Genomic DNA, 22,634 nt, shown 5'->3' with positions numbered 1-22,634 from the left:
TTACCATGGCTACTGTAAAAACCTCTGTGGTGTTCAATAATTAAGTCTTTTATTTCAGATATTTTATATATTGCAAAAGAAAAGAGAAATGAAACACTCTTCAGAGTGAGTACCAGGAGAGACTGTGCTGACTGTCATCACATTTGCAGTATGCAAAAAAGACATCTGCCAATTATTTTTTGTCTGGACATACAGTCTGTTCCTACACCCAAGAAATGGAAATTACCTTTGGTGCAGCACCTGAGGCTTTGAAAGATATTAGTGTTTCCCTTACAAATCCACATTTTGGGCATAATGTATAACTTATCAGTCGTGCATTTGCTGGAACGTAGCAGCCTTGTTCTCAGCTAGGAATGTATTTTAAAACAGTCTTTCCTTGGAGTCATTGGATTAGGAAATCATTACCTCCAGTAGGAGGCAAGTGATTATCAATCATCCTTCTTGCATCCATTTTTATGTAGTAATCATGTCACATTTTTAAAAGCCATTAAGCTTAGAGACACAAAATGGACTTTTATTCCAGCTGGTATCTGATTTTCTCCATGTGATAGAACACCACCCGTTTGTTCAGTTCATGTGCTGCTCTTTATTAATTGGCCTTAAGATTTTGGCAGTAAGCAGGATGCAAAATTGTATATTTAATAAGGCAAAGATGTGAGAAGATGCAGATGTTAATACCCATTCTGAAATAGTTTGATTGTGTGGCTAATATTAAAAAAGTAACATGCTGGCTCCATAGAAGTCAGTAGAAATATAACTGTTGACTTCAAAAGGCTTTGAATGATTTTGCAAACAAAACAGTGGGCTGCACTGACACTCCATTAAGCAGTTTTCTTCCCCTGACTTTCCCTGACATTAATTAGAGCACTAGATTTCAGAGGGGACAGCATCAAGAACACTAAAATGACCAGGCTCTTACAAACTTTGCTCTTTCAAATCACACTGCATAGTAGGTTGCTGTCTATGTAAACTATACTCATTTACAGTTTTTGCCCAAACTTCTGTGGACTCTTTATGTTGTAGAAAGCAGTCCCTGAGTACATACTTGACTGCGATTGCAGAATTTCTTTCTCAGAGTTAACAAAAACCCAATCAGATCACACATCTTTCTACCTGTCACTGGGACATGACTGTACCTCTCCTGTTGCAAAAGGTGTTTATGGAGGCGCACTGAACAAGATTAATTTTTTTTTTTAAATCCAGAGGTGGCTGCAACCCACTGGCAATGCTGAGGATGTCCCTGTCCTCTGTTTAGTCATTGATAGTTGGGAAAAAGGAGGAGGGACGAGGACATGCAGTGCATGCAGAGGAGCACACAGTCTCTGACAGTCACATGGTACTGTATATTTGCTTCCTCATACTTACTGTCATCTTTGGTCCTATAGCTGGGCAGAAAATAGTGGGACTAATAGGGATGGGACAATGTAGGGAAGGTAGGGAAGGACTGAGGACTTTAGCCTGATCTAATAAGTCTTTGTCTGGAAGAACTATTCAGTGTCTCTACAGATTTATTCTTAAAGATGAAACCATCTCCAATATAGCAACTGGCTTTCAGAAGCTTTATATATGATGCCATACCCCCCAAAACCATGCTATTTTCCCACACTAGAGGCATATTATAAAACTGCTTTTATTCAATAAAATGCAACACTTACCTGTAAGACCAGCAGCTTCTGCTGATAAGAAGGCACTCCAGGACAGGAGGAAAAACAGACCTGTCTCCAACATAGGGAACTCACACAGCTTTGTAAATTTTGTCAAGTGCTAAAAGATTACTAAGGAAGAATAAAAAAACCAACTGTTTTGTAAGCTAAAATTGCCCCCAACCTGATAAAGGATGAAAGAAAGAAAGCTCCCCTCCCATACTGACCTATACAAGTTGAATTCTGGAAAAACTGCACAGCTTCTAAATTATCCTAAACAAAGAGCAAAAATCCAGCACAGGTTTTAAACAGGTAAATTCTACAAGTCGGCTATTTCCCATACTTGTGTGGTTTTTGAACTAATGCCTAATTGGTTACATTTTATATTCTTTTCCCAGAAAATGGGAAAAGAAAGTAATTTCGTTCAGTTTTGTAAACAAACTGGCATTTGTTTACATTTTCATCAATGCAAGAAAGATGAAAATCGCTGCTCTTTCTACAACAGTATTTTACATGAAGAAATGTAAAACACAAGAAAAAATGCAGGGCAACAGATATGCCTTTTATTTCTAGTTTAGGTAAACTGACTGACTTGATTTGTAGTCTAGTGTTTGCCTTGTATTTTTGTATAAATGCTGCTAGTCTGTAGTTCATAAATTCATGTTTTAACCTCAAAATACCTCAAAACACTTTCCTAAAAATGTCATTACTTACAGATAGTAAAATAAAGACCGGAGTCTTGCCTAATGTTAAAAAGAAATATGCATGTTAAGTTCTTTGTAGATTCTGACAAGTGAAAATTCCTGTCAATTTATGATTTCACTGTTTGCAAAGTCTTGAATCAACAGTAAAAAGGTTTGGGCTCAAACTAAAGATGGTCAGTCTCAGATATCACACATTTTTTCCAACTTATATATATTTTTTTCTCTGAAAACAAACTATAAAGGATATTAAAGCTGTGACAACTGCATACGAGGATCCCATAGCAAATGATCCAGCAAAGATCCCCAGGAAATTTCCCACTGACTGGAAGAAAGCAGCAGCATCAAACGCATTAGGGTTCTCCTTAGGACTGTAAATGGATATAGAGCTGAAAAGAAAACAAAGGGATGGGGGAGAGGGAGAGAAAAAGGAATAATGAATTAAATCACATTGTTATGATACTGTTATCAATAATTGAACATGGACATTTTTAGGGACTCAAAATGCAAAACAAGGCTTCTTTGGGCTGATAGCAGATGGGAAGGCAAAGCAGATGGAGACCGGGGGGGGAAACAGTTTATTTTCAAGGTATCATACTGGAAATCGATAGTCTACTGCCAGTCAGTAAACATTTTTATACTAGAAGTGCCATAAAGAATATTGTTTCCAGGCCAACTAAACATTAAAAGGTGGTAGGTGTATAAGAAAACTGCAGGGAAGGTAGATAACTTTGAATTATTTATTGGCCATATGTCTTCAGAGCAGTTATATATTCACAAATATTCTTGATAAAAAGTGCAGCTTTATGGCTGAGGCGCAAATGGGTGACACAAATCACAGTAGGTACCAAATCTGCAGCAGCAATCTCGTCATAAACCACCCCGTAGTTCCCTTCCTGGTGTAACCCTTCATAAATAGAGCTGAAAGTATATCAAGAGCTCAACAATAGGAAACCTTGTGGACAGAATGAATGTTGTCCCACAGAAAGAAACTGCTGCGGTTGTCAAAAGTCATCTCCTGTGTCCCACCCCTGAGTACAGCCATCAAGAGTATTCCTGAATGGGAAATAACGCCACCAAAGGGAAGACCATGCACTAAAGCATTTTTGAGAGTTTCAGGGTTGTTATTCACTGCTGCTCAGTTACTGCCCAGAACACGAGTAACACCAAGTAGGTATGCCTTTTTTGTTGTTGAAACATTAAATGCATCAGATAGATACAAAATAGCCCTAAGCCTCCCAAACACTAATTAAGCAACATTTTAGATCTTTGTGGTTCTGTTGCTTTCAGTACTGTAGGTCTTTTATGTTCATTGTCAAAGAAAATGTACTGAGCTTGGCATTGGATTTCAGAAAGCAGCTTGGATTGCTGGAAAATGATTGGTATTTTAAGCATTAAAAATTTAGAATTTTTAAAGTGTTTTGAATATTTTAAGTTCTTGCATACTAAGAACATGATCCCTGCAGTCTGATGTCTTCCATCTGGAGATGAGGCTTAGAGATGAAGCTCTGTATGGAGGATTTTCTAAACAGTTGCATTCATTTAGGAATCTCCAAATAACATGAAGACATGTGAAAACAGATCTCATGCTTTCAGTCTGTAAAAAAGACACAAGGATTTTAAAGGCATATGGTGGAGCACTACTAAATAGGAGTGGTGAATGCTTACCCACTACGACAGAAGTCACTAAGCACCAAAATCTGATATCTCCAGTTACGTCAATTAGCACTACCACAAAACTAGTGAGATGATTTGTAGCGGAAAGTGCTATTAACATAAGTACACAAAATATTGTTCCACGAGGAAATGCTAATTGACAGCATATTGCTATCTAAATTTTCAGTCCTCTTTCAACTTGACTCTCTTAGACTAGGGGCCAGTTATAATTCTTTGCTTCTCTTGCCTTCAGATGATTCTTGAAAGGTTTGTTGTAGAATCATAGAATCTTTAAGGTTGGAAAAGACCTGTGAGATCATCAAGTCCTACTGTTAACCTAACTGCCAGGTCCACCACTAAACTATGTCCCTAAGCACCACATCCACACATTTTTTGAGCACTTCCAGGGACTGTGATTGCACTGCTTCTCTGGGCAGTCTGTTCCAATGCCTAATGGCTCTTTCTGTGAAGAAATTGTTCCTAATATCTAATCTAAATCTCCCCTGGCACAACTTGAGGCCACTTCCTTTCATCCTGTTGCTTGCTACCTGGGAGAAGAGACCGTCCCCCACCTCACTACAGCCTCCTTTCAGGTAGCTGTAGAGAGCAATAAGGTCTCCCCTCAGCCTCCTCTTCTCCAGACAAAACCACCCCAGCTCCCTCAGCCGCTCCTCCTAAGACTTGTGCTCTACACCCTTCACCAACTTCGTTGCCCTTCTTGGGACATGCTCCAGCACTTCGACGTCCTTCTTGTAGTGAGGGGCCCAAAACTGAACACAGTATTCGAGGTGCGGCCTCCAGCCACTCCTCCCCCAGCCTGTAGCATTGCATGGGCTGTTGTGACCCAAGTGCAGGACCCAGCACTGAGCCTTGTTGAATCTCATACAGTTGGCCTTGGCCCATTGATCCAGCCTGTCCAGATCCCTCTGTAGGGCCTTCCTACCTTCAGGCAGATCAACACTTCCACCCAACTTGGTGTCATCTGCAAACTTACTGAGGGTGCACTCAATCCCCTCATCAAGATCATCAATAAAGATATTGAACTGTCATTTCTGGCCTACTCAAAATTTATTGTTTTAGACCCCATATGAAATAAAGAACTATATTAAGCCATAGATACATTCTCTAAACTGATGGAATAGTTCTATCAAAGGAAATCCTATCAGCTGTGATACTGTACATTTATAGTCTAATTTACTAAGTGTATTTTGTATACTTAGGGAGGGCTTTGGTTTAGTTAGCTATTTAAAGTTGAAACTATTTGGTAGTGTAACCGGAACTGTTAGATCTAAAACTTTTAGGCATGTCTTGACAGCAAAGCAGCCGCCTGGTTCTCTGATATTTGCCCCAAATAAGTATACAGAGACTGCAGCTGCTGTTCTATATTGCTTAGTGAACTATAAATTGGGAAATGATCTTTTGTGCTACTGGTGCTGCTGCAAGCATTGAGTGGTGAATTCAGAGAAGTCAACCTGACTGCACCCTAAAATCAAGGAAAATTTTTCTATTATATTGATGGGCTTCGCCCACAGAAGGGATGATCAGGAATAAGTAAACCAAAAAAATCTTGACATGGAGTGAAAGTTTAGTAGCTAAATGTAGTCAAATGTAAGCTACAGCTATTAACCAACTTTTTATTAAATATGTTAACCTTAAGGCAAGAAAAACTGACTTTGTTAAGACCAGTTAGGGTTCCAGTTTGCCCTCCAATTTACCAACAGCTTTCAGGTATGGAGAAAACTAGAAGAAAGCATCCTATTCTTAATGTAGTTATTTCAGGAACAAATGTGGAGTGACTCATTCTCACTGAGAAATTTTTTTACTCAATGTGCCCCCCAAACCCCATGATTTTTTAAAAGCACCATAACACAACATATGTTCATTATGCTAACTGTGGTTTCTGGTCTAAATCTTTCCAGAACTCAGGTTTCCGTGCAGCTCAAAGAGTATTTAGTTCTATTTTTTATTTTGCTCATTCTGTATTAGAGCTATTATTTCTTTTTCTGAATACATTTCTTCTTTAACATTAACTTTTAACCCTTTCAAGCATTTAAAATACATAGTAATTTACCTGATTTTTTTTTTATATAAGCTGTATTTCAGCAGAACAGGATTTAATCCTGTTTATTCCAGTACTTCCTGCCAAGCCAATTATTTGACCTAAAAACAAAATTGCAAAGTTTAACACAGAACCATAATTAAACTGACAGCACCTCTACTCTTCTTCATTTTCCTTAGAGAGCAATTCAAGAAACATGCTGGCATGACTTGCCGTTTCTGCTCTCTGTGCCTGATATGAAAGGGGTCGATCACAGTTCATTAACAAGCAGTGTGTGAGTTTGATACTAAATTTGAAATTGTGTTTAGTTTTTAAATATGAGAGTCTTTCTAATTGTTGAACTAGTATAAGAAAAAAAATGGGTTTATTTCTGTAAATTTGTATCAGAGGTGGATTAAGCAAATCCTGAAAATAAATGCAGTAGAAAACTGTTTTGAGAGATTGATAAATGAACAGAACTAATATTAGGTAAAGATATGCTTTACCTACCACCCATAATGAGATAGAGTGGAGGGATAGGAATAAAAATTTTTTGTTGGGTCCTCACTGAATGCTTGATAGACATATCTCATGAACACCTGCCCCAGTCCTACTATCTATCTATATATAAGTTTAGTAACCTCTGCATCTCCTTCAGGTTGGAGTTAAGAATACTACTTAGCTTCCTTGCTGGTTCTTATAAGGATTAGCCACCACTTTCTATAGTAGAAAGCTATTTAACAGATCCCTTTTTCTTTCCAGTTCTTCTGTGCTTCCTTGACCAAATAATAATGGACAGGATCAAGTGCTTTCACAGCTTTCAAAATGGAAATATGGGTAATATTTATTTATACAATAAATTGCAAGTTAGGATGGTAGCTTTTGCTTGAAACAGAAACAAGGATTAACAGTTTGTGCTAGTTGTACCATGCTGATCATTCCGCTTCTTCCCTCCCCTCATCTGTTAAGATCGTTTTAGGATGAAAGCTCAGCATGACAAAGACTGTTCCTTTCTATGGACTTATATGGGGATATAATACTAAAGGTCTCAAAGACAAGCAGAAGTGCTATTGCAATAGAAAGAGTACAGTCATGTTTCCAGTTACATCTTGATTACTTTTTACATATTCAGTTATTCTTAAGGAAAATATCATTTATTCATAAGTTCCTTTTCTTCCTGTAAGTTTTCCCAGCCTGTGAAGGTAGCACAATATATTTTCCTTTTAAAAAACAACTGAAAGCATTTAGGATTAGAGTAAAGATTTTTCAGTAAGTCATGGAAGTTTTTTGAGGAAAAATCTGTAGGTGAGGTTAAATCTTGTATCCTACCTTTTGTTTCTGTCAAGGCCTGACGTGCCTAGGGCTAGTGTGACAGCATCAAATAAAGAGATGTTAATCAGTTGTAACTAGCGGAACAGCACAAAGATCCTTGGTTTTGATAAAAGCCAAAGTGATGCAACACATGTATCAGATGAATTTTAGAAAAAGGCAATATGCTGAAGAAAATACACTCGAGCTTCAGAAGGAAAATGTGTGCAAACAGCAGAAAATTTCTAATAGAATTTTGTGGAATCAATGATTAGAAATGACCAGTAAACAAACTGGTTTTTTCCTTTCTTTCTCCTTCTGTCTATTTGACCAACATGAAAACAAACAGCTTATTATCTTTGGAAAGGAAGATTTCTTTCTACTTGCTAAGGCAAAGGGCTTCCTCTTGCCCAGTAGCCTCCTTCCTATTTGCCGCACTATCATGTGCCACATAATACTGCACAGAAGAGAATCAGGAACAATCTAAAAAAAAAAAAAAAAGATACAGGAAGGTCAGTTATTCCTTAAAATACCTTCATTGAATAAAGTAGGATCCCCCTCAGGTGATAAATAATTATAGAACTACATGGTGATTTCATTAGCTGCTAATTAAGAAAAAGAAAACAGGCCAGGAAAAAAAATATTCTAGAGTTCAAGGTTTTTTTTAGGAGAGAAAGAAAGTTATTTTTTCCTGACACTATACTTGTACAGAAAAAGTTAGGTTACTATACTGTGTTAGAAAACTTGGAGCTTTCAGAGAAGTGGGTTGAACTGAACAATTTCTGTTCCCACACAACTTTTTAACTATATAGTTTTCCTGCAAGTGTTGGAAAAAAGCCGAAAAGACAGAACTGTAATTTTCCCACAATATAAGTGTTTAAACTAGAAGCTGGATGTGAAAGCGCATGCATAGCACCAGACACCTACACCTTCTCTTGGCAAGTTTCAGGTTGGTAAAGCCTTCCAGGCTTCCTCATAAAATAGCTCCTCACACAGTAATAGTAAGTAGATGAACTATAAAAATGAAAACAAATGAGATAAGATTGGGGTGTGAGTATACTAAGCCAACAAAAGCACATATGAAGTAGAAAACGTTTGCAGACAATTAAGGGACAGCAAAGAAGAGACACACCGGTGCAGGAAGGCTTTAGGACTAGCAAAAGCAGCCAATTGTAACAGTAGTTTGAGGCAGATATACAGAGATCCTCTAGACGAAAATTTCCAACAACAAACAAACACTGTATTTTTCAGACATGTTTACAACAGTGATCAGTAAGCAACACAAATGCACAGAAGGTGCATTAAAAGAACATAGATGAGTCTTCTGTACATCCTTCTGTATAAAGAGATCTGTCTCCCTGGATTTTATTCTTGACAATATTTGCAAATGTTTAGAGAATTAAGGCTCCAGAAACATGGATTTCACAGAAAAATACACATTAAGCTTTCTATTTATATGTGTATAAGGACTGCAAAAAAAGTTACTGGTAGCTACGCTACTGCTCAAGAGGCTAGCATTTGAACCTTCATTTTTCTGGATATCCAAAATGTTATTCTCCTTGGTAATACATCACATCATGTTTTTTATTCCACTCACAACCTGCTTTCAGCACACTGCCAGTAGTGCTGTTGGTTTTAATTCTAGAAAAAATGTCTAGCAGTTATTTTAGAAACTATCTTCTAGCTGGGATTACACTCTGTTCCTTTTTCTCTGTGTCATGGCATATTTGCTTCCTCTCTTTTCTGTCCCTGCTTTCATTCCTTTCTAGACTTTTCCAGACTTTATGAACTATTTTAGGACATTTTATTTAATTACTTTAAACCAAACTGACACTTCTTGTTGTCATATATAAGGCTTTTACTGTTTACGGAAACCTTTCTCAAAATTGATTTGTTATCAGTTCCAAAGTGGCTAGCCGATGGTATATGTCAACGCACCAGCCATGCTGGAAAAGTAAAGCTGTCACAGACTTTATGGAAAATATAAGTTTTCCCATTTATGAGGAAAAGCAACATATGCATGAAAATAAGAAAGGAATTTAGGCTCTCTGCTAGATTTTCACTTAATATAAAATATCATAGGCTAGTTCTACGGATAGACTTAGGCTCCTTTTTAGGTGACACAAAGCATCCTCAGGCCTGATGTAACTGGATAGCTTACTAAGGTTGTCGGCGGTATTACAAAGCAGCTGCAGAATTTGAGTGATTCTGTCCCTTAACTTGGGCAGTCAGAAATCAGCTTAGCTCATCAGGAGTCATTTTGGGCAGCTAATAAATATTTTCCACACCGGTAACTATTTAAGTTTTCTTCTGTGTTCAGGCCTGAGCTGACACACAGCAGCAGCTTGAGAACAGCCAGAGAAAATAATGAGTAGTTTGTGTTGTTCCAGGTAGACTTTCCCTAATGCAGATCTTAGTTCTCATCTACCCTCAAACACCAGGGACTGCAGAAAATCTGTCATTCTCCCTCCTTCTCCTCTGCCTTCCTAGCCATTACTCTTAGGAAGCCTGCTCTACCTCCGTAGGGAGCCTTGGAAGCTATCTCTTTATCACGGTGATCCCATACTTGCCCTGAAAATTCCACCACCTTCACCTTAAAAGGACCTGGTAGTTCACCCACCTCGATGGGGCTGAACCCAGTCTCCTGGTGCCCAGGAAAAACCTCTGCAAGCCTCTCCTGACAGAGGTGCTGGGAACACCCCCTCCCTCTGATCCTGATCAGAACTCGGTCGCTACAGACCTGTAGTCACTACAGACGTGTAGAAAGGAGATGCGAGATGGCAGTTTTGACAATGAGTAACGCCCTAATGGGCCTTCGGGCTGAAAAATTTCAAGTCTAAAGTCATATCTGATCTGGTGTGGAGCTTCTCTACCCCTTTGCATCTGAGAAATGGTATGTGCTGTCCTAATGTATCTGTACAAGTATCTTAACTTTTCATTACCTTGTTCTTGGCAAATAGTACCCTATTTTTATCTTCAACGGAAAGAAATCCTGATGAACAGCAACCTGAACTTAAAATTCTTTGTAAAAGAAAACCAAGGCTTTAATAGTAAAATATGTTAGCATTTATCTGAGGTTTGGTATGGGAATGTTTCATTCTTAAATGACTGCTATTGCTTCTAAATGTCTAATTTTCATATATCTAGTTGAAAATATCACAGTCATTTTCCAGTGATAACTCTTTTCCAAAAAGCCTGTCCCATATCTTTGAGAGGAATGAAGCACATCAGCAGAAAACAGATGGCTGATAGTGGGTCGTCTGTGACAGCATGTGCTGCATTCTGTGTTATGCTATTACCAGTGTCTTACTGTCCTTACTTATGAGCTGATCATATCAAAAGGCACATAATTTACAGATTTCTGTGCCTGCAACTATGATCCTTTCTCATTTGGATATCAGAACTGTAATCCAACTCAGTGATTAATTTCCATTCTTATCAAACATTGCATAAAGAGAAACGGCCTGTGTAGCTAGAGCAGCTTGAAGTCTGTCCTCCCAGTTAGGGAGCTCTTAGTGGCTTCATCAACTGTGAAGATGCATATAGTGCGAAGAAAGTAGAAATAAAGAATCAACCACCAAGGAACAGATATATATAAGTAAATTATTATTGTATTAATATGAAGAGCTGGATTTCTCCTTTGCCTTGTATCTTTCTGTAATCACTTATGCCTATGTAAAATACAACTTATAAATTAGAACAGTACTGTAAAAAATATGCAGTTTTTCTGCATAGAAAACATGACTGTAAAAGTTACAAACCAGTGATGCATCAAACCACCAACCCTCTGAGTTAACAAGAAACAATGAATGAGGAAAAAAATTCTCCAATCAGTATCTGGAGGAAAAAGAAATAAATTCCTATATGTTATTTGAACCAAATCTGCTGCATTGTGCTAATTGAACAACCAGGCAGGGCATATCCAGTGAATAATAGTATCTCATACTTTGTGAAGGCATCTTCAGGCACCCAAGAATTGCAATAATCCTCAAGATACGTGTCAGCTAAAACTGTTTCCTGAACAAAAAGAAAATGGTAAAAAACAAAAAGAGAACCTAAAATTTAATTTTATATATTTATTTTATATATTTAGATATTCCATTAAGGGAATTAGATGCGCTATGTGCGTTAATGCTATTACTAATATTTGTCTATGAGCCTGAACTATCTTTTTGCCTCCCTACTCCTGATACCTGAGTTAGGAGAGCTAACATTCACTCCCAGCTCTTTTGCCTCTAGACCCAACCATCTGAACTTGTAAAATGATCTAATGATTTGTATTTCTCTAATAATAAAATAGTGCGCATCATTTTCTTCATATATGGCTAGATCTTTATCTCCTATTACCTTTACATTATATTATTCGTTATATCATTCTTCACCTTTGTATTATCCTTCAATTTCTTGTCTGTGAGCCACTAGCCTCCAAAGTTAGTCAAAGCAGAGTCGATAAATATTGATCAGAAATATTTACACAACCTTCCATTTCGGTGACAGTTCTTACTATTAGGCCAGGGTGATGACACCCTGAAATAAGGATTTTCAGTGAAAATGATGTATGTCTTTTGAAAGGCAAAAATTGAATTCCTGTGTATTTGCAAGTGTTCTACGAGCGTAGGCAAAAGAGTTTAACGTGCTCTTGGAGGCCTAATTCCATCCACAGCTCAGGTTTATTTATACAGAAGTGGCAAAATGTGATACTATGGGACTTAATTTACTCTACAGAAACAGAGTGCAAAGAATAAAATAGCAGAGCACGCTAACAAGATGCTGACTGATGTGTCCATAAGAGGTAGGGAAGGTGATTACTGGAAGGATGGGTGGTCTTAATTAAACCCCCTTTTTCTGCGAAAATTTTTGGGATAACTCCAGGATGAGACAATGAAGCCTTTCAACTACCCTCACCTTTTACAGTGACAGTACTCTTGCAAATAAATGTGACATTTATCTATGTCAATTGAATTCTACCTCCCTGTTGATAAAACGGTGTAGCCTTATGGTTGCCTGCACTGAGTGATACACGTTAGAACGCTGCAGCAGATTACCACTAAATGACTATGATTTACTGTCATTCTGCTTGAGCGCTCTAGATGAGAAACTGCCTCAAACTACCGTTACAATGATGAGTATCTGAAGTAACTCCACCGATTTAATGCAGTTGTTCCAGATTTACACTGGTGTCACAAAAAAAGTAGAATATGACCCAAACACTTTAAGGAACATTTCAAGGAGCTTGGCTAGCCATGAAAAATCCTTTGCCCTTATGGGCAACTAGTAGAGATTAAGTGGAAACAGTTTGCACTAAACCCTTACTGAATCGTAATTTTCTTAGAATCACACAGCCCATGATTTTGCTCAGGAGAGGCGAAGCTTAAGACTGAAATAATAGAAAATGACGTATATTTTATGCTAGACAGTAATCGCTTCATTTAGGGTTTGATTCATCGTCATAATGTTGTAGCAGAACTTACTACACCTGTCTGCAGTGTGAAATACCGAGGGATGAATAGCAGCCTTCCATTTGTAATAATAACTAGTTCTCATCCTTTGCAAATGCATAATCCTACTCACATCACCCTCCTCTGGGGTTTAAATCAACTTCTCCCTGAGAGTTAGATGGTTAAACAGTGCTACAGGACACTATCATCTTCTCTGAAATTTCCTCAAATGAATCTGAACGAAGGGGTGGAGGGGCAATATTGGATTCCTTAGCTGATCAATGAAAGAACGTATACAGCAGGTTCTTATTTAATATTCAAAGAGCTTTTGTCTTCTGTGGCCTCTGCTTATGAAGATCCTGAGACTGAGATGTTCAAGGGTGGTGTGTCCAATTTCTATTCACGGACGGCATTGCAAATTCACAGGAGACCTGTCTGTAGACAGCTCAATACTCCCAAAGACAGCATGAGGAAGCTCTAAGCGCCCAGTCCTCGTCATCTTGAGGAAAACAAATATCCTGTTCTTTCACTGCTTCTCTCTTTGTCAGTGAAACAGGAAAGAACCCCATTCTTACCACTTGCTCTGCCAAGCCTCAAGCGTTCTGTGTAACTGCCCTGTTTTGAGTGCAACAGAGGATGTAAAGCTTACCTATGAATTTCGAAGAGGAAGGACAGAATTAGGAGCATGCTACTGGTGATATGCTACAAATAATTCAAAGTGTTAAGTGAGGGAGCCAGAGAAACTGAAAGGAAACTATATCTTTGTGATTTCTACCAGATCTCAGTCTCTTAAAGGTATAATGTATGAACCACATGCTTTCATAAATTTTCCTCAGGCACAACAGAAGTATTTTCAGTTTTTTCTCTATGTTACCTCCCTGAAATAAACTGTCTGTGATACAAAAATAATTTAATGAAGCTGGACTAAATGATAATCTTTGTTCAGAACAAAGCTAGAGTTTAGAAAGTAGTCAATAAAGTATGGGTATTCTTTGTGTGTTAAGAGATCTGTAAGCTACTGGTTGTGTTTAAAATATTATATCCCAGACAGAGCTAAGTCTGCTGCTAGAGGATGCAGGTAGTCGCTGGAGCGGTTGGATAGTCTATTGCTAATACTAAAGTTCTGTGCCAAATTTCTGACCTATCAACAGCCTTGGTCTTTTTCACTTTCAGAATGTTTTCTGTAAGAGATTAAGAAAGGAGCCCCCAGTTTCCCTTCAGACAACTTCAGCATCTTTAGGAACTTGTGAACACAGCAGTTCACTGAGAGGCCTGATGCTGAATGCAATTGATGAAGATAAACTACATTAAATCCCATAAAAAATAGAGTGAAAGGAGTCTGAAAGTCTATCTAAAATTTTTTCTATTTCTGTGTTCTCCCTCACTCCTGCCTAAGACTCTCTAACATGTAATAAATAGGAAGAAATGTGATCCTTGGTATGTGTTCACAACATGGTATGTGGTCCCTGTACAGTCTGTGTTTGCAAAACACATTTTATCGTAGTCAGAAGGGGTTTAAATAGGAAAATAGTTTTACATTTCATGTACATTTTCAACATCTGGAGTACAGTTTGTTGATCTTCTACCTAGATTCTTATAAAGATTTAAAAAAAAAAAGTTTAATGCTCTGAGAAATATTGGAAACAGATGCAAACAAAATAGGCCACGTGATTCCTAACGTACCTGGACCATACACCGGATGACCCTACCTCAGTCCTGACTTGGAACAACATGACCTTGAGGTCAGTGCAAAACTGCCCTCCTTAGCTACATTTTAATAGGGAAAATAGGACACTATTATCTCAGGTAACATAGTATGTTGCAAGTGATATGAAGCAAAATTTTAAGGGAAGGATAGTTCATTTTGAACTATTTTGTGTTAGATTGCAAACTGCCTATGAATTTTTCCTTTGCATTAGACATTAGCACTTTTCAAGGATGGGCCACATCTCTCTCCCCCAGTGAAGACACACCCGATGTATTCAGTTTGTTGCCTCTGTGCTTCAGTTGAGAACATAGCTAGTATGGGAATGAGATTTTCAAATCTCGGTACCCCTATCATTTTTTTTTTCATGTGCCCACTAAACAGATGATAATTTTTGCCTCTTGCTAATCTGGATTTGAGATGAGCTAGTAATCTAAAGAAGGAAATGTTTTTAATCTCCTGAGCTGTTCAATCCCACCTACATTTCATTATTGAAAATATTTTCTATATTTTTCTTTTAAAAAATGGAAAGGCTAGGGAAAAAATGACTCTGGCATTGTCTGAATGAAATACTATCCTGATAACAGAGCTTCTCTCACAAATATTAGTTCCACTTCTATTGCTTTATAATAAATGGTTGCAGCTGTTGCCATGGCAATTTTCATTTTTACAAATGTATCCAAGTGAAGACAAGAAATGCAGCTGTTATGAGAAAGTCTAAAATAAATCCAGATGTGAATTGTATGCTCTAGTGTTGGCAGTAATAATGTCAGAAACAAAACACATTATATGTTTTGTCTTCTTGATATACTGGAGTTGAGGATGGGCATTTAGGGATATTCTGAATTGTAGGTCTCTGTTCCTGATCCAAATATAGCAAATGAACAGAATGAAATTTCACCTTAGGGAAAGCCACTTCACTTGCTACAAAAGCTGGTCAGCCTTGCATAGAGAATGGCAGTAATACTCCTGTAGGAGCAAGGTAGGCCTGAAGCTCTCCTCATTTACCTTTCTGATAATACGCTAACACTTTGTTTTTTACAGCTTCTAAAAAGAAAAATCCAAGCCATGGTAGAAGTTTTAAAATTGCAGTCTTACCTATTGCTTGTTGCCTTATCACTCTGTAGCCTGAAGTTCTTTAAAATCACTGCTATACCTTTAATTTTAGACACAGAACATTAAAACAAAATTACTGGGCAGTGCTCTACAAAGGAGGTGTAATTCAACAAGTCCCAACACATGTACTAATAGTCATCCACTGGAAAAATGTACTGGGTTGGGAAGGTATAGTCCATTTAAGTCACATTAGAGAAAAACCTATTTAAGGAGAGAATTTCTGAGAAAGTGATAGAGGAATAGCTTTGGACTTATTTCAAAGTGAAAAAAAGAGTTTGAAGTTATATCTCTAGCAAATGCTGACTGAAAATCAATTGCCCAAAGCGTGAACAAGAGAGGTGTTTAGAGACAGACTGTGTGGTTTGACAGAGTAAGGGACTTGGGCAGGATGGCAGATGGGTTGAAAGGTGGCTTTGCATCCGTCTTGTACCTTTTCTCCTTGCCTAGGAGCTGCAAAAGACTACTTTGGCTGAAGCCATTCTACACTATAGCTGGCTATCCACAGCCTCAATGGTTCATTTCAGCAGCTTGGGGCTGCTGAGAACAATAGAGATGTAGCTGCTCAACCTTGTGGAAATTGTTTTGCTCAAGCATTAAGTCAGTGGTGATTATGATACCTGAAAATAGCCTTCACTTTGGAGGATTACTCAACTTCACTCATGGTAAAATAAAACAAAAAGCATGAATCACTAGTTAGGCAGTGAAGTTGATGTGGATAGAATTTCAGTCCCAAACTCTAAGGCAATCACAATGGTAAAAATTCTTTTTATCCTTAAAGATTATAGCAAGAAGAGAAATACTAGAACACACACATTCCATATTTCTGACTTCTATCTTCAGGGATATTTTCCTCAAAATTCTTGGTACAGTCTTTATTTCCCTATCCTTGCTACAGGAGTTTCAAATGATAAGACAACTTCAAGTAGTGCTACATAAACACATGCCAGTCTTGAAGAACAATCTAAAAGCTAATTGGAATCTTGAAAATAGTTTGGATAATAAAATCCTAAAAAAACTCCACAGTTCCCTAAATATACTGCAAATCACTTAATCAAAGAGACCTTATACCAAATATACTGCATGGGAGTTCTTGCTTTGATAAGAATGCATTATTCATAAGTATATATGCTAAGGTTTTTGGACATATAACTGGCAGCTGGTTGTGAACTATTCCCCAATGGAAAGATTAAAAGAGTTAAGTAAGATCTCCCTTTGTTTAAACTTAAAGTATCTGCTGCTACCTGTGGCCTGGATTCAATGCACTGTGGAAAATCTCACAGAAATGACAGGCAGCCAAACAGACAATTTTTTCTTCTGGATTTGTGAAGACTCCATTGATTTATGGGTAAACGTTTAGTATAACGCACTAATTTCCAGCACTTTGTTTTAAAATAGATACTTTCCCTAGACAGGCAGTTCCGTGAGGCTTAAACGCAGCTATTAATAAAATGAAAATAATTCTGACTAGCTTCATTACCCTCATAATTACTAGAATGAAGGAGTCTTGCCTCACGAACTTTTGCATGTACCTCACTCTAACAATGCGCAATGAAAACAATCTCCTAGCTATGGGCTAAGTCCTGCTAACTCCAGAAAGAGAATGTAAAACTGCGAACATCCTAAAATGATGGTTGAGAAATACTTTTAACGTTACTCTGTAGGAATAAAAATACTGTAATAAAGAAGATGTACACTGTTAAATGGTCCAGGAGGCTGAAATATTTTCTTCAGGAATACTTTCATCTAGCTATAACCCTTTCCCAGTGTGTCCGAGGCAGAGAATTCTCTTATTCTATTCTCTTATTCTCTTATTCTATTCTATTATTCTCATCTCTCTCTCTCTATCATTTCTGGCTGTGATTCCTACAGATCAGTAGAACAGGGTAGAAATGAAGAACCGTTTGATTTCTTTTAAGTGAGTATAAATATGCAATGAATGGGGATACAAAATGAAAATGCTGAATGTTTAAAAACTATTTCACTTTGTGAGATTTTGTGATGGAGAAATTACTAAGGGAAAATTGCGAATATCAGTTTATTCAATGTATTGTTGGGATGCTATTTTGTTCAAAGTTTTAATCGTATTTAAACCTTCCTCTTCAAAATCCAAATTCTAATGTCACTAGGTCTCCCCAGAAATGTACTGAAATTTCGTTATGAATCCAAATAATATACACATATGCATATTACATTCAGAATATGTAGATCATTATAATTAGCAATTAGTTAGGGAACATCAAAGTAGCAAACACATTAAGAGGAAACTGATAACAAGACTAGATTTTTTTCTTTGATACAATGGTCTTTACAGCAAATGTTCGTTAAGTCCCATTTCCCTAAATGCAGTAAGAAAGAACAAGCTTTGTCACACTGTCCTCTCTCAGGGCCAACCGCACAACTGCTGCCCTGAGTGTTTGCTGTCTTTCAGTCTAGCTCATACCTGCAGCATGCCTAATTTTATTTGGGTGTTGTTTTTTCATGGTTTGTGACTTTGCCAGAATGACACCATTTAGACTACATTTCCATGTCACATTTGCACTTTTCATGAAGACGACTTCTTTTTTTTTTTAAATCTAGCTATTTTGCAGAACCAGTATAGAGAGAATACATTTATGCTTATCTTGGACAGAAACCTTACAACTACATAATTACAAAGCTTTCTCACTTGTACCACTTTGAAATTCAGACTTGTCACTTCTAAGGGGAGGAAAGAGGAAACTACCCATCTGTTACTCATGCATCTTTCACCCTTGTGAAAATGTGCCAAGATTGAGCAATTTTTTAAGGTTTCTGAAATGTTTAGTTGACAAATCTCAGCAGAGATCTGATAAACCTCATCAGCTAAAAATCTTCTAAGACCTCATTTATATTAGGTACGTGCCATCTCAAATGTAAACTTTTTTCCCCTGCAATTGCTGCTCCCCAAACTCTGCCATCTACTGTTTCACCAGCCTTCAGAACCGACCGCAGCATCACTCTCGTCCTTATTATCTCCTCTGTTTGTCACAACGTAATAAGGAGGACAGCAAAGAGGGGTGTGTATCAGAAACAAAGACAGGGTATCTCTTGACTTTAGGGAATGAAGGAGATTGGGTTAAGAGTTTACAGTCCTAGTTTATCTTTAGAAATAATTTCTTTCCACCTCAGATGGGAGACAAAAGGACTGGTGACTGCAGCAGAAGTGGTGGAGTAGGTCATGCAATTCAGGGGAATGGGTAGAGTGAGCCAGTGACCCTTGTCTATTGAAAAGATAAAGGAGGGAGAAGGAAAAGGATCGAGACCAAAACAAAAGCAGGTGGAAAAAATGAGAGAGTGGAGCTCTATAACCATTGGAATAAATTCTAATGGAAATTTGCTGAGTCTCACCATTTAAGTAGCTATGAAATGCAGTGGGTAGAGGTATGCAGTCTCTCCTCCTGCTGTGCCTGGCACTCAAGGAAGGCAGCCACATGCTACTGTTATCAATTATTCTCTTTGCTCAAGTGACAAGAGTATATTCTGTAAACATTAAAGTTCCTAATCCAAAAGGTGAAATGTTCACACTGAAATAATGTCTTGGGTATGGAAAGAGGGAGGTTTCTGCCTATGAAAAAGTAAACTTAAACATTACATTTGATTAAAATGTTTACAGTATGTGTCTCTCAATTCCTCTTCTGTAAGACATGAAAATGTATTTGGGGCATTATGTAACTTTTGAGTACTTGATAACCTTTGTATTATTTTGATGTGCTTTATGGATGATTCCCCATGCAAACATAAGTATATATGTACACACGTGCACCTGCAAAAGAATTTCATGTAGAGTTATGTTGGTTCACTCTAACAGACTCAGTAGCTTAAGGATTTGAGTCTTAAAAGATCAAGGCTTGCAGTGGGAACCAGTTTACCTGATGTTGCCATTAGTAAAAAAGGACTTAGAGCAGATTAGAATGATGAAATTCAAATTAAATGGTATAAAGAGCACATAGTTTCTGGAGGGGTTCACAGAGGGATCACTACAGCCTTGTCTTTCCTAGGGCTCCTGGGTAGCCACTGGAAATACGGTCCATTCTCCCACAGTGAACAGGTTCTTCTTTCATGTAATTGCAACCTGATCTCCAAAGAATAAAAGAATTTTGATGGGGGCTTATCCTGTTGTAACAAAACCTCTGTCTCTTTGAGATAGCTGTACTCTTCAATACTGTATTTCTGGAAAGGATTTGAACAGTGAATAGGTATTGGTGGGTACCCAGTAAATGAAATGGCAAGCTCTCCCTCGCCTTTCTGATACATACTCTTCTTCTGTCTTCCCTGCCAAGAAGACTTGAAAAATATGTTGATGTACTGCAAGTACCAGACAGACTCTTATATACAGCATCTCATCCAGAGAGGGTGAAATGAGCTTTCTTTTGGAGCACTTCAAGGGAAATAGTATCAATACGTTCATTTTAAACTAAAAGGGAGTTGTCTCTGTAAGTAGAATTAGACTCTGTATGTAATTATCTTGCTCTCATAAAATCTGTCTTTTTCACTAGAGAAAGGTTATTTGGATAAGAAAAAACATCTGGAAGAGCTCAAAAAACAAGCTGACTCGTACCAGGGTGTACTTCAGTTCTGAAGAGTTCCCAATAGAAATCTTTGAAATGAAGAAGCTTTGATGCCAATTCGGTCATTTGTACGGAAAATGTAGCTAAATAATTGCCTCTTAGATGTGATTTGCAAGCACTGCAAGCAGCGTTCTTAATTGTGAGCTTGCATTTCATATTTTTAAATGTTATCAGTTTGTTTGTGTATAAGTGGACAGAAATACCTGCAGCTAGTCTGATTTGATTGGATATGACAAGTACAGACATTCCCAGCTGATTTGAGCTAAGCTACATTTTCATACATCCCTGAGGGCAATCTCCATAACGGTACTCACTGAAATCTATTCTAGCTTAGCAGACTGCAACTGAAGGCTGCCTATTCAAATAAATTGCATAAACAAAACAGAGCCAATTAGATAACCTATAGCTAGAAAGACCTTTAGCATGTATTAACTAGAAGCTAAGTAGAATTTTAATGTGGAGCTGATATTGGAAAAAGGGACATGAAATATTAAAAAGTGAAAAAACCCATAGTGATGAGGATTACCTCCTGAAAATATTCTGTTCCAAGTCTCCATTTTTATACTGAAATTCCAGCTATAACAAGTATTACAGAAATTCCTTTTCCCCCCTGATTTAAGCACAACACTGGTCTGTACAGAAAGGCTCGTGGAGAAAAAAGAATGGAAGTTTTATTAAGCAAGGACACCATCATCTTATGTGGGATTTCTTCTATTCTGGGAAAGAAGCTCTTTTAAAGTTCCTGCTAATAGCAAGTTTGGTTAGTTTCCCAGTGCTCACATCTCCTGTTCCAGATGGTCAGTGACGTGAAACTCTAATTATCATCAACAAAATAAGCTGGGACTAAACCCTTCCTCAAAGGTAAAAAGAGCAGATGGACAGCCATAATTTCATTATTATAGAAATAATAGATGGAAAGGATTTCTCATCCACCTTTTAAAATCACTCACTAACTTGTTGCATGATTAACTCCTTGCTGTGTTAATTTACAAGTTACTCCTTTTGACTGGTTGAATGGCTGCTTGGCACGTAAGCCTTTCTAACAATATTGGGAATAGTAGCCAAATTCATCTTGTCTAAGGGGAACGAGTAAGTGAAATGTTTGGGCTAAGCTTCCATCCAGTATTTTGCTTTCTTTCAGGTTTTCAGGTAATTCTATTTTATTCCCCTCCACAGTGTTACAGTCATCCCTTCTTAGGAATCTTTGTGGGAAAAAAATCACAAATAGTATTTATCTGGAATGAGGCTATGGGTGACTCCAGAGATCCAGTTAGTCATTTGTCCAGAACTGTAGCTCACAGGCATTGAAATCCCTCAATCTTTGTCAAGGATTCAAGGTTATGCAAGTCAGGACCATGGAGCAACTCTTCCTATGCCTGTTGTGGTCCAGTGCTGGTCTCACTTTGATCTGCGAGTTCTAGGTCAGGTTTTGCAAAGGCAACTGCCCATCTAAGCCTGTCACTGCTCAGACTGAGCTCATAGAGGCCTCAGTTCCTCCAGTTCTGCCAAATTAATTTACGTAAAGACAGCTACAAAGAAACGGTCTGGGGGCAACTCCCTGCTTTTCTGGCAGAATCTTTTTCCTTTTCTGAATTCAGATTCATTACCTGATTGCAGTGCACCGCTCTTAAGAACTGGCTGTCCTAATTCCTATACTTTTCACAGTTTCTTTACAGTTCAGGAGCACATTTTGATGTACTACTTGAGGGTTTCAAACATAGACATTCCTAACAAAACAACAAAAAACTGCAAAATTGCACCAGAGAAAAATAATCAGGTTTTCCTCTGCATCTCTATAAGTAAACAGCTTTTCTTCCCTCTAAAGAGTCCTAGCTACAGGTTTATGTATCATTGTCATGATCTGTATTTACACAGTATGCCATACCTTGGTTTCTCACCATGTCTTGTCTTTTCTCACTCTTGCTTCTTTTTTCTAGCCATGCTTTCACAATCTCCATTTGTTGCTTTCATCAGTTCAATTTCTTACTTTCTCTTTCATCCCCATTTCACTATCTCTTCCCACCCTTAGAAATCTATATGCCACCTATTTTCTTTAAGCAGGAAAATGTTGCATGTGTTAATCCTTTTTACCATTTTGTTATCTGTCTGATGGCACAGGTGTTTGTATTTCCCTTTTCTTCCTTGGCTGGAAGTGTGTCTCTGTGCATACTTTCTACAATAGTTGGCAAGGAATGAGGCTTATACACTTTTGAAAAAGAAGTACCTAGGGTGAACAGTTTTATGTGTAGGTATGCTAAAGCTATTAATTGTGTGTGCATAAGGGCCCACTTATGAATAGAAGGGTTTTTTAACACTATTACTTACATACTGATATGCCTAGGATGTGTGAATAACATCTTTCTGCACTCAGATACATGTTGGAAATAAATAGAACTTAAATGAGTTTCTTTTTCACTCTAGTGCCTGAAATAGTATAGTAAAA

The 22,634-nt window shown here is 37.7% G+C and overlaps 1 protein-coding gene across 1 annotated transcript in view; it reads right to left on the bottom strand.

Moving 5' to 3' along the window:
* SLC9A9 (solute carrier family 9 member A9) overlaps window positions 1-22,634 on the bottom strand; it is a gene marked incomplete at its 5' end in the record, with an annotated part of 210,810 nt that overhangs the window by 122,981 nt on the left and 65,195 nt on the right. Inside the window, 2 exons of the mRNA XM_082319179.1 lie at window positions 1,656-1,764; window positions 2,598-2,733. Of these exons, the coding sequence (XP_082175305.1) occupies window positions 1,656-1,764; window positions 2,598-2,733 (245 nt within the window). The remainder of the gene's footprint in view (window positions 1-1,655; window positions 1,765-2,597; window positions 2,734-22,634) is intronic.

The sequence above is a fragment of the Platalea leucorodia genome (assembly GCF_965183815.1).
Source record: "Platalea leucorodia genome assembly, chromosome: 8".
In the NCBI taxonomy this organism is placed as follows: Eukaryota; Metazoa; Chordata; class Aves; order Pelecaniformes; family Threskiornithidae; genus Platalea; species Platalea leucorodia.
Note: the sequence above shows the minus strand (reverse complement) of the source record. Positions and strands in the feature narration are given on the sequence as shown.